Source organism: Vollenhovia emeryi, unplaced genomic scaffold (genome assembly GCF_000949405.1).
Source record: "Vollenhovia emeryi isolate VEMERY1.0 unplaced genomic scaffold, V.emery_V1.0 DF940093.1, whole genome shotgun sequence".
Taxonomy (NCBI): Eukaryota; Metazoa; Arthropoda; class Insecta; order Hymenoptera; family Formicidae; genus Vollenhovia; species Vollenhovia emeryi.
Window position 1 is genome coordinate 1 of NW_011966273.1, and position 12,935 is coordinate 12,935.

At 42.3% G+C, this 12,935-nt stretch overlaps 1 protein-coding gene across 1 annotated transcript; it reads right to left on the bottom strand.

Moving 5' to 3' along the window:
* Positions 1-414: 414 nt before the first annotated feature.
* On the bottom strand, positions 415-12,732 carry LOC105556336 (ovochymase-2-like). Its single transcript, XM_012003420.1, has 6 exons — positions 11,654-12,732; positions 10,702-10,912; positions 9,970-10,135; positions 9,401-9,616; positions 963-1,339; positions 415-850 (listed from the first exon to the last, which is right to left on the bottom strand). The coding sequence occupies exons 1-6, from the start codon at positions 11,659-11,661 to the stop codon at positions 614-616; spliced, it is 1,215 nt and encodes a 404-aa protein (XP_011858810.1). The 5' UTR covers positions 11,662-12,732; the 3' UTR covers positions 415-613.
* Positions 12,733-12,935: the final 203 nt, after the last annotated feature.

Genomic DNA, 12,935 nt, shown 5'->3' on the forward strand with positions numbered 1-12,935 from the left:
TATGTGTGGTAGCTTATTTATTCCGTTTTTTATCTAGATTGGAGACACATTACAAGATGCATGAACAACCAAAAACAGAATTCTTCTTCTTCTTCTTCGTGTATTACCCAGTCAGAAATGACTTGAAAACCGACGTCGATTCGATATCGTTTCGACGTCGGTTTTCAAGTCATTTCTGACTGGGTAGGCTTAAAGCCTGTATTATCCAGTTCGTTCTGGTACTTTGAGCAGTTGGTTTTACTTCATCTTCGGTAGGCTGCTAACCTTGCCGAAGGAAACCTCCCATCTGGAATGGCTATACCCCTGAAGGGATATATGTGGCAAGATACTCTCGGTGGTTGCCACTTCCCTTCGGGAGATTCCGATAAACTCCAGCGGTAACCGTGGATTTGAACTTGGATCTTTGCGTTCATTTGTTTACTAAGCAGCGCACATTTCTCTGCGCCACATAACAGACAGAATTCATAACTGTTTAATCCTTACGCGTAACTGTACATAAGTACTGCGTCTTCGAATAAGCTTTACCTAAAACAAAACTTATAGATTAGCATGTATTGCATTTTGCGACTGAAGACGAACGTTACATCGATATCTGTTGTTTAATCCAGGGTAGCTATTTGGCCACATCAACATAGACGATGTATTTCCGTAGATCGCAAGACGATCTTTGTTTGATTATAGTTCGCGAAACAACGCCACGCAACTCATAACTGTCTGTAATATTGTTTAGAAGTATCAGCCCGTTCCCACCATCACCATTGCAAGGACCCAGTCCGTCTCGCGAATCAGCGCAGAAGGTGTTATTCGAGATCACACTAAGGTATACAGCATCAGCCGAGAGACAGGTCTCCTGTAATTTGTGAAACGAACTTCAACTCGAGGCCTGCAATGGCGCTGACAAATACATTTGTCACAAATAGATGTAATGAATAGTAACTTTATAATAGCAATTAACTACTTACTTGGCTCACTATATTCGCCCTCACCATCCGTTGATCTGCAACATCACGATCAACCTCGTCTCCACCCCATCCTACGACATATCCCGTCCTACTAACGACGTCTTCAAGCTTACTTGAGTCGGACCATAGGCAAATAGGCCTGATAAGAGGATTGAACTCGACGACGTTGTTGAGGGTCAAAACCGCAAGATCGGAACCAGCATTGACATAGAGCGCATAATCGGGGTGAATCACGTAGCTCGCGATTTTCCGTTTGGCAAATCCATCTCCGCGCAATTCGTCCAAGTTAAATTGCCCCAGAACCACGTCCACCATATTAATGTTTACTGGAGTGTAAGTTGTTGTACCAAAATAGTCCCATAGCAAACAGTGCGCCGCTGTAAGAAAGAGATACGCATGAATTATATTTTGTAACGATCCACACTGTCTATACGGAGACATATGTAATACTCTTGAATTAAATTAAATGTCTTAATTTAGTATGACAAAAAATAATTACGTATGATAGTTTTATTTAAATTACATTAATAATTAATTGCGCTAATGTTGGCATAGTTTTGCTCAAACGTTCGTGTTGTGTGGTGCGGTGATGTGCAGCCGCCCTGCGTGTAGGCCGCGGAAAGAATGCTTCGTGGCCACGCAGTCGAGTAAGAAAGCCTGGTTACTCTCGTTTAAAATATGTATTTCTTCGGGAATACTCGTTACAGACAATCAACTCAGGACTCGAGCGAGGTATCGTCAACGCTTGTTCTAGCACGTTAGTAACGAACCGGTCCGAGCACGTACGGGCAACGGTCCCGAACCGACGGAAAGAGGGGGGTCCAATCGCGGAGACGCCCGAGCGTGCGCTTCGAAAACCGAAAGGACCCGAGTTATAAAGGGGCATTAATGCGCCAAATTCGAACGGCAATCAAGTACCGAACATCCTCCCCCCCTTGAAAGGGTGTACTTTCAAACGCATCGCAATTAAAGACTAACATAAACATATGAAATTTAACGAGTATACAGTATTGCGCTAGTATAAAGGAACTGAAAAAACGCAAGTTCGCAACGCAAACATTAGTGACGCTGTGACAATCGTGATGAGTAATGCGACTGAACGGTACAACGAAAATTATTGTTTAGAACTGAAAACACACCGTTTACAAACTCGTAGATATTTTAATTACATTTTCAAGTTGAACTTAAGAACTACGTGACGCACTGGGGACATAACTATGTAATTTAATTTTATGATAACTAATGACGCAGTACGAACAATTCAAATAACGAAACGCAAAAGGAAAATAAAGATAAATGACTATGCCTCGATGGGCAATATGGCAATTTTAGACAACGGTCTTATTAATGATCCCGTCGCAGTTTCGACGGCTGCCGACCGAGCGTTTCCGTCCGAATCGGCATGTACTTGCTCAATTCTCCCCATTCGCCAATTCAGTGGAGCTAAATCTTGCTGTTTTAAGAGAACGAGCTGACCAACCTTTAATTGGCGACCTTTGTTGGTCTTCCATTTCTGCCGCTCCTGTAACGAATGTATGTATTCGGTACTCCACCTGCGCCAAAAATGCTGTCTCAGCTGTTCGACGCGTTGCCATCGCCCTAAACGGTTTTCGTTTAAATCATATAAATCGCTCGCCGGGAAACTGTTCAAGGGGGTGCCAACCAAGAAATGACCAGGGGTTAAATACATTAGATCGTTCGGATCCGTGCTTAGCTGTGTGAGTGGTCGCGAGTTTAAAATCGCTTCGATTTCGTATAACACCGTCTGCATCTCTTCAAAGGTTAGACGCGCCTTGCCGATGATCCGATACAAATGGTGTTTGGCCGATTTGACGGCAGCCTCCCATAGTCCCCCAAAATGCGGAGCGTTAGGTGGAATAAAGTTCCAGGAGGTTTCCTGCTCACGGAGGAAATGCTTAAGGCTATCTTGTAATTGCTCCTTGTTTAAAAACTCATAAAGTTCCTTTAATTGCCTCTGAGCTCCTACGAAAGTGGTTCCATTATCGGAATATATAGATGCAGGTTTGCCCCTGCGTGAAATAAATCTTTTAAGTGCCGCTATGAAGGCCTCTGAGGTTAAATCGCTGACAAGCTCGACGTGAACCGCCTTGGTGGCAAAACAAACAAAAACTGAAACGTACGCCTTGCTGTGCCTAGCATTACGACGTTTACCTTCGCGCAACAGTAGCGGACCGGCGTAGTCCACCCCGCAGTGTTGAAACGGTCTAGAAATATTCACCCGCCCCGATGGCAGTGAACCCATGATAACTTCCGAAAAAACCGGCTTGTTTTTGAAACACGTCACGCAGTCTTGGACAATTTTACGCGTCACCGCCCGCAAGGCTATTGGCCAAAAACGTTGCCTTACAGCTGCCATTGTCGCCTGTGGGCCCGCATGAGCGGTGCGCGCATGCTCTTGCTCTATAACGAGCTTTGTTAATTTGTGGTTTTTTGGCAATAATATTGGATGACATGTATCGAATGGTAATTCGAAGTTCCTTAATCTACCACCCACGCGAATGAGATGATCCCGATCCAAGAAGGGTGCTAATGTTAGTAGGTTACTAGATTTATCGATACATTCCCCGTTGACTAGAGCTTTATATTCCTTGTGGAAGGTTTGCCTTTGCACGTTTCTGCATATGACATTCAATGCCGATGAGATTTCTTGATGCGAGATAAAGGTAGAACGCGACCTTACGCGACTAGGTTTGAAAACTCTTAAGCAATAAGCCAGAATGCGACAAATTTTGCTTAAACTCGAGTGCTTATCTAGCAGATTTTCGATAAGGGAGTTTCCTATTGAGATTATAGGCATCGCAGTTTGCCTTAATTCGGGAATATTATCCTTTAAGGGGGTGATTTCGCTGTTAGGCCATTCATGTTCGTTTGTAACTAAAAAATCCGGGCCATGCCACCACGTAGTTGCATTATGAAGCTCTTGCGGATGTATTCCCCGCGACAATGCATCAGCTGGGTTATTGCTAGAGGAAATGTGGCCCCAGGAATAGGAAGCCGTGAGGCGCTGGATTTTACCAACTCTATTGGCTACGAAAGTTGCCCATTTTCGGGATGATGATGAAATCCAATTAAGCGCTATTGTAGAATCTGACCACAAAAACTCTTATGTTTGATAACTCACTAGAATTGTTAATTTTCTCGATTACTTGAGCCAACAGGAGAGCCGCGGATAACTCGAGTCTGGGCAATGAGACAGCCTTAAGCGGCGCGACGCGAGATTTTGAGCAAATGAGCTCACATCGAAACTGATCGTGTCTTGTTTGTGTACGCAAATACACGCATGCCCCGTAGGCACGTTGACTCGCGTCACAGAAACCATGCATCTGTAAGTGCTGTGGTTCTGTAGAAAATTTAATGCAACGCGGAATCTTTAATTGATTTAAGGCCGGCAATTGAGTTCGGAATTTAGACCATCGTACGTTAATGTCTGGGGGTACGGATTCATCCCAATGAATTCCAGATTGCCAAAGATCCTGCAATATAATCTTTGCAAGAACGACGGTTGGGCCAAGCAAGCCCAAAAGATCGAACAATCGTGCGACCTCGGATAATATAGTGCGTTTGGATATGATATCGTTATTTTCGCCTGGCGCGTGTGAAAAGTGAAATGTGTCTATAGCTTGATTCCAATGCATACCCAGAACTCGCGAATTGGCAGTATTAGCATCAATTGTGATTACATTATTTTCCCGATTGCCTATGCGTTCCAAAAGCTCCACGTTATTTGATGCCCATTTACTGAGTTCGAATAATCCTAACTTCAATAAATTAATGATTTCGTCGCGAGCCCCTTTGGCTTCTTCTAGTGTATCGGCCCCTGTGAGTAGATCATCTACATAAAAATCGCGTTGGACGCGTATTGATCCCAACGGATATTTATCGCGACTCGATTCAGCGAGGTGTTTGAGGCACCTCGTTGCTAGATACGAGGCCGGAGCGGTACCATACGTGACCGTAGTTAACTCGTATGTTTTTATTTCGGAAGTAGGCTCATCCCGCCAAAGAATTCGTTGATAACGAGTATCCCGGGGTTCTATTAATATTTGTCGGTACATTTTGATTATATCTGCCACGAAGACGAACTGAAATGTACGAAAACGCAACAAAATCGCAATTAAGTCCTGCTGAACTACCGGACCCGCTAAAAGCAAGTCATTCAACGACACTCCCGAGCTACTTTTACATGACGCGTCGAAGACTACGCGGATAGAGCTTGATTGAGGCGTGGTTTTAAAAACGCAGTGATGCGGAAGGTAAAAAGATTCCCCCTCGTCATCTAGCGGATCCTCGATCTGTTTCATGTGCCCGAGCGAAAGGTATTCATGTAGAAAATGCGTGTATTGATATTCCAGCCCAGGGTCGCGAATAAACCGCCTTTCAAGATTGCGTAACCGTTTGAGTGCGATGTCTCTAGAATTTCCAAGCTTGTTGCTTGCTTGTTCTCGAAAAGGAAGCTTGACGACGTACCTGCCTTGCGAGTTTCGCGTAACATTCTGCAAAAAATCGTTCTCGCAACGCAGCTCCTCCTCGGTGTAATCGTTTGCGTTGTCAATATTTTCAAGACGCCAAAACTGAGCTAATTGATCATGCAATTGCGAATCGCCTACGGAGGCGTGCAAGGCTCGGATGTGGTTCGACTTGTTTGCAGGAACGCCAAGGCGTCCCGCTAATATCCAGCCAAATCTCGTCTTTTGTAACGTTGGATGCCCAGGGGAAGCCCTTATTTGACCAACGCACAAAATTGACCAGAATACATCAGCCCTATTACCCCTATTAAAATGTCTATGTCTGCCGAGACGTTAAATTGAGGATCAGCTAATTTCAAATTCTGAGGTATTTCGAAATCGCGACGTTTTAGGTTGAATGCAGGTAATCTGTCGGTAACTTGATCCACTACAATACAATCTAGCAGAGTGCTGAAACCTTCTACTCGCGATTGAATCCTCACCTGCACAACTTGCGTGGCCTTGGTAGCTGTATTATTTATACCGGAAATGGAAATGTTTAATGCTCGCGGGAGGATGCCTAGAGTTTCCACAAGTTTCCTCGAGATGAAATTTGCCTGCGACCCGCAGTCCAAAAGAACGCGGCACGATTTTCGCGAGCCGTTGCTGTCGTAAGCGTAAAGTGAAGCAGTGGACAACATGACTCCCTGACTAGTGCGTTCGCTTAAGCTATGTGTAGCTAAAACGGTGGATGCCCTTGACGCATCTGGATCCGCGATAGACCTTTGTTCCTTGTCGGAAGTTTCAGTTACTAAGTGTAATAAGGTATTATGTTTCAAATTGCACTCCTTACAACTGCCGGAAGTGCATTTGGTTGCAACGTGACTGCTAGACCGCAGACAATTAAGACAAATCTTATTTTTGCGAATTTCGACAATCCTTTTGGGGATCGAGAGCGCCAGAAATTCCTTGCAATAGTATACGGAGTGATCTCCGCGACAATAACTACATTTTGTTTTGGTCGTTGCCACGCCAGCAACTTGTCGACCGACTAGAGAGCGCGAGCCGTTTTTTGAGACCGCCGTGTTAACCTTACTCGTAGCCTCGAGTATTTGGCATCGAAGTGCAATAAATTCCATGAACTGTTTTAACGTAGGTAAATCTGACGAAACTAGCGACGTTCGCCAATCTCGCGCGGTACGTGCGTCTAGCTTATTGCTTAAAATGTATATTAAAAGGTCGTCCCATTGAGATGTCGGACGTTTTAAGGCCTGAAGGGCTTGAATGTGCCTCGTAGCCCCGTCTGCAATTTGACGCAGCTCGACGGGGTTTTCCTTGCTCATGCATGGTAATTCCATAATCGATCCTATGTGATTCTGAACTATCACGCGCTTATTGTCGTATCTTTCCTTTAAGAGGTTCCATGCTACCTCATAATTCACGGCCGAGATTTCCAGCGAGCTAACGACCTTATTTGCGTCATCCTTGAGACAACCCTTCAAATATTGCAATTTCTGTATGTCGCTAATCGACTCATTGGAATGTATGATCGATTGAAACGCGTCAAAGAATGGAAACCACTCATCGTATTTGCCCGAGAAGCTAGGAAGATCGAGCTTAGGTAATCTTACGTGAGTCAGTGTTCTAGACGATTCGGTTTCGGTTGTCGTAGATCTCGTAGCTGGAATGCGTGGTACCGCCGGAGGATTAAGAATCTCGCGAATTCTAGCAGTTAATGAATAACACGCGTCCTCGAATCCCTGGCGATGACTTGCTTCGTTTTCGTCTAATAACTCTAATTGGGTTTGTAAGCTGTCATATTCTGTCCAGGAAGCATTTAATTTACCACGACGCTCCTCAAGTTGAGCGACTATTGAAGGGGTAATCTCCCGAATCGCCCCGACGAAGTTTTTTATGCGCGTGCAGGATGCTAGTAACACTGAGCGTCGCTTTTTTAAGAACGCTGGGTCTTGTTCGCTGGTCATGACGGAAGATTAATAAACTTGGTTGGCAATAATCCCGTGAACAGTTACCCTTACCTTAAATTGTGTTGAGTGAGAGACAATTTTGTCCCTATGAGGATTTTTTGATACTTTTAGTTGCTCCTAGATACGCTTAGTTATTTGGTTATTTTACGGTTGGCTGACCGGACTAGACAGGTTGGCCGCTGCGCGCCATGGAGAGTTAGTTAGGCACCAACCTCCGTCTCTCTCAACAGAGCAACGCGCTCTCGTGAACTCTGAATAAAGGCACATGGTAAAAGTCGAACGAGTCCAAGAAGTATTTTACCCTTGACCAACATCGCCGAATGTTATCAAATTGTAAAAACGCCGACGCTAAGGACGCTACGTTCACCGACAGTACAGGATTTCCTTGATTCGCTGAGAATACTAGCCGGTGCCGCGTTGTATGGCCCGTGACCCGCCGGTGCCGTTCCTCGTTCCGCCGAGAGTTCTGGCCGGTGCCGCCTCGTACGACCCGTGACTCGCCGTTGGTGTTCCTTGTTCCGCCGAGAGTTCTGACCGGTGCCGCCTCGTACGACCCGTGACTCGCCGTTGGTGTTCCTTGTTCCGCCGAGAGTTCTGGCCGGTGCCGCCTCGTACGACCCGTGACTCGCCGTTGGTGTTCCTTGTTCCGCCGAGAGTTCTGGCCGGTGCCGCCTCGTACGACCCGTGACTCGCCGCTGGTACCCGTGAGACGCAGAATCTCTCGTGTTCTTGAATCGCCGTCGCAGACTTGTGAGATGCAGGCGGCTCGTGATTCTCGAATCGCCGTCGCAGACTTGTGAGATGCAAACGACCTTGTGATTCTCGAATCGTCGTCGCAGACTTGTGAGATGCAGGCGGCTCGATCCAAGATGGTTAGGTTGTCGATCACTGTGTCCTCGCTCTCCTCGAAACTGTCCGAGATGGTCGAGTTTCCCAAAGGTGCCGTGAATCCTGTCTGGAAATCCGGCTCGAAGGACCAATATGTTGTGTGGTGCGGTGATGTGCAGCCGCCCTGCGTGTAGGCCGCGGAAAGAATGCTTCGTGGCCACGCAGTCGAGTAAGCCTGGTTACTCTCGTTTAAAATATGTATTTCTTCGGGAATACTCGTTACAGACAATCAACTCAGGACTCGAGCGAGGTATCGTCAACGCTTGTTCTAGCACGTTAGTAACGAACCGGTCCGAGCACGTACGGGCAACGGTCCCGAACCGACGGAAAGAGGGGGGTCCAATCGCGGAGACGCCCGAGCGTGCGCTTCGAAAACCGAAAGGGGGTCCGAGTTATAAAGGGGCATTAATGCGCCAAATTCGAACGGCAATCAAGTACCGAACAGTTCGCATATCGTATATCGCATATTCGCATAATTCTATATATAATATACGTATATCGATGAATTGTGAATATCTATCGAAAATTAAGAAATCCGTTCTTTTCGTAATATTGTTTTCCTTGTGTATTAGGTTTAAAGCCTGTTTTTTTCAGTTCAATCTGGTACAGAAACTTATACTTTGAGCAGTTAGTTTTACTACATCTTCAGTAGAATGCTGAACCGTGCCGAAGGAAACCTGGAGGGCTGCATCCCTAAAGGAGTATGTGTGACAAGATACTCTTGTTGTTGCCACTTCGCCCCGAGATGGTATCAAAAAAAACCAGCGGTTTCCGCGGCTAGATTTATACTCGGATCTTTTCATTCATTTGTTTACTAAGTAGCACACATTTCTCTGCGCCACCTTCGCAACTTTTTAATATTAATGGTTAAAAATTAAAATTTTACTATAAACGTTCCAGAAAATATATGTAGGACTGGAACTAGCACATATAGTTAGTTCAATATATGGACTACGAAAATATTTAATTTTCTCGATTAACATACCTGTTATTACATGTTTGTTTGTCAGAAGAGAACCACCACAATTAAAGTAACGTTGTGTCACCAAACCTGTTTGTACAGTGCGGAAGAGTGCAACTACTCACGGCCACTGACCTGGTAATGCCGTTGCACCATTGGGGATCAGACTATTTGTGCTCTCGGTGTAGTAATTGGTAACACCGCATTCAGCGTGTGTTTTGTAATTTGGATTGTTTATGCGGTAGCCACTCGAATTTCGATGCCACGGCTGAAAATCCTGCGGCAGTGGTTTGTTCGGAGGGTACACAATATGCCCCAATTCGATATTGGCTACGATATTTCCATTTGACCCTGAGATGCAACAAAACATATCCGTTAAATCGCACATTAACTTAAAGTATAAAAAAAATTTCCTTTTCTTCCGAGAATAGAAATAATTTTCAAATAAATAAATAAGAGTAAAATCCTATTTATCTAAAGGTAGAAATTGATAAGCATGATAAAAAGGAAATAGCAATTGTTTTAATAAGAGTTTTACTATTTATCTCCTACAATATTAGATTAAAACTTATATGTAGACAGATGCGAGTAAGAATTAACTTCATTTAACTGGAAAGAATTTAATGACTGTATTACTCGCTTCTTTTTCCTCGCTTATAGGTATGTAATATTTGTACTGCATTTTAATCAAATACGGTACTCACCTCTGGAGCTGAGACAATATTGACGCTTGTTAAACCATATCGCGGATAATATCAGAAAGTTTGCGTCCGAAGGAAAATTAATATGATAAAGCAAAGGTCTACCTCGTTCAATAGCTTGAATGGTCTCTTTTATTGTTCGTGCCAATTCTAATCGAAATAACCCATTCTAGAACGCAAGGATAATTCAGCTATTTCTAATAAATGGACAAATGACTAAGGATAAGTTCTCTTAATAACGAAATTAACCGTCACAGTTGAAAGTAAGCTTTGAGAGTACAATGTAATTACAACGCGGAAATTTACTTTCGAGTTAATTTATTATACACGGAAATAAATTACAAATAAGACTTGTACATTAATCCCCGATTATCTGTGTCAAACCACAAGTAAACTATATTTTTCACTTTGTTTTAACAATAACTAGATATATCAAACGATTAATTTACATATTTCAATATATGCGGAACAGAAATTATTTTGTGTAATCATTTTCTTACGTATATATACTTGTATATTGTTTCACTATATACCCATTTTAAGGCTTAAAGTAGTCTTATTTCTTTACAATACTAATTAGAGTAACTGTACGGTCCTCAGTAGAAAACTCCTCTTTGTTTTTCAAAGACTTTAGTGTGCTAAAAGTATTAAAGATTGCCTGTATTAATGGCTACAAACTTATACCAACGTCTTCTGCACTCTTGTTAATATTGAAAGTATAAAACATATACTTACTAGAGTGGTAGCGTTTAAGGCTACTTTTAAATAAATTTCGTTTTCTAACAGAAAATGGCGAATTTCGATCCGTCCAAATATCTTGTCTGTCTCAGGGTCGATTGTATGTTTGAAGTATTTCGAACACGAAGTTCTACCAGGTGTCTCAGCACAAAATAGATGCGGCAGCAACGCGAATAAAATAAAAATCTTAGACATATTATGAGTCCTCCTGTTACAAAAGAAACAAAAATGTATATGTTCTAAGAAATACTACAAATCTACAGTGGCAATGCGAGTTTCTACTCGAGCGAGAAAACTCACTGACATACTTAAAAAAAACTTTGTACGATAAACAGATAATTTATTTAAATGTTAAGAAATTGTGAACCGCACAATAAAACTGACATATTTGGTAGAAATCATTTTAGTCGCTTATTTCTTCAATATCTATTACATTTAAAAGTACTTTTCTGTATAAACCCAGATAGCACACATAGGTCTATGAATATTCTTCTGGAATGCATATTTTAACAATTAATAACTCTTTTGTTAGTAGATCTCTTATTAGTACTATAGCTGTCTTATTAGTAAATCTCTTGTTAGTGCCGAGCGACAATTTTAATTTTAAAGGCTCGTCTATACGACAAGGCGTAAGGCGCGGCGCAAGAGCGCAGGCACAGGCGCAAAAGGATTGTACCTGATCGTAGGGGCGTGGCGCAGCGGCGCAAGCGAAATAAAATACTTTTAGTTCCAACGCATGCACCTGCGCCCTTGCACCGTTCCTTAAGCATTGTCGTGTAGACGAGCCTTTACAGAGCGGCAACATCGCCGATTTGACTGAAACTTTGCAATATGGTGTGTTTTACTCATCGAAATACTCAATATTGCAAAGTTGCAGTCAAATCGGCAAGGTTGCCCCTCTCGTTCAGTATTACCATTATTTTCTCTTTAAGGTGCGTCTCTTACTTACTTATTCATTATTTATTCATACGTATTCTTTCCTTGCACACTATTTTAAGACACTCTTGCAAAGTATTATAAAGTACTTATTGGTCTAAAGCGAAATTCAGTACTGCGACGGTTGATTTAGTATTCTACTCCTCGGATTTACAACGCTACTGCTTCACTGGATCTTGATGATACTAATAAGACCTCTATCGAAGCCCGGTTATACTAAACGGGAAGCATATAAGCATATGTAATACAAAATTGATAGGTTCAGGCAGCAAATGCCTAAGGAAATGGAGAAATCAAATTCTCTATGCACGAGATTATGCACTTATGCAACAACTGTACTCCCCGCTTCATCATAATAAAAACGCGTCAGAGTAATGCAGTCGTAGAGTACTGAAAGTAATCAAGTGCTGATAAAGTCGATCCCTGTCATTTAGTTTAGAAGGTAGAACACAAATCCTATATTAACACAAGGAAGAAACATAGAGGACAAACATTACTGGAATATTCTCTCCGGCTAATTTCGCAGGAACAAAATTGGGAAATCCACAGATATACGTCTAACGAATTAGCTAGCTCGACACCGTTTCACCTGTGAGTAGAGAGTCTGAAGACTTATGTGAGTTTTTTTTTCAATGACATGCTTATCCACTAAATATTGCTTAATGCTTACCAAATCTTATACAATTATTCAATACACTCCTTCTGTTCATTTATTAAGCTAAGTCTCGATTGAAAAGTTTCATTCTAACATTTGACTACCTTTGTTGAATGGACGTAAGAGGAATTTTACTAAAAATGTTTTACTTGATTTTAGTGTATTCTAGTAAAACTCAATCAGAAAACATCTAGTAAAAAATTTCAGAGAACTTATAAGGTAAAATCATGTACTGCAAGTGGCAATAATAATGTCTGTATTTCCGTAACTTATTTAGCATACGTGTATGTACGTATGTTGACAGTACAAATTATTTAATTTAGCGGGAACAATATAATTGAGAACGTAGGCAGTATTAGATCGTAATCCTACTGCAATTTTTATAGACTGTACTTTTATTTCTTTTTGCTTCCTCATAGAGGAAGCTTTGTTTTCGCGAAAAAAATTTTTTTCCAGTTTTCTTTGAAAACATGTTTAGAATGTTCCAAAACGTCCAAAAATCACATTCAGAAAAAATGTCGTTATGTATGTGTGTATGTGTGTATGTCTGTATGTATCCTTATAAGGTAACTCTAAATAACTTTTTAAATATACATGATGGAAAAAAAGGTAAACATCAAAGTTGGACGGTTTCAAGTAC

Coding starts and splice junctions, on each gene's coding strand:
- LOC105556336 (XM_012003420.1), bottom strand. Junction 9,617..9,969: donor ATATTGTCTCAGCTCCAGAG/GTGAGTACCGTA, acceptor GTTGCATCTCAG/GGTCAAATGGAAATATCGTA. Junction 1,340..9,400: donor TGGTGCAACGGCATTACCAG/GTCAGTGGCCGT, acceptor TCTTTCTTACAG/CGGCGCACTGTTTGCTATGG.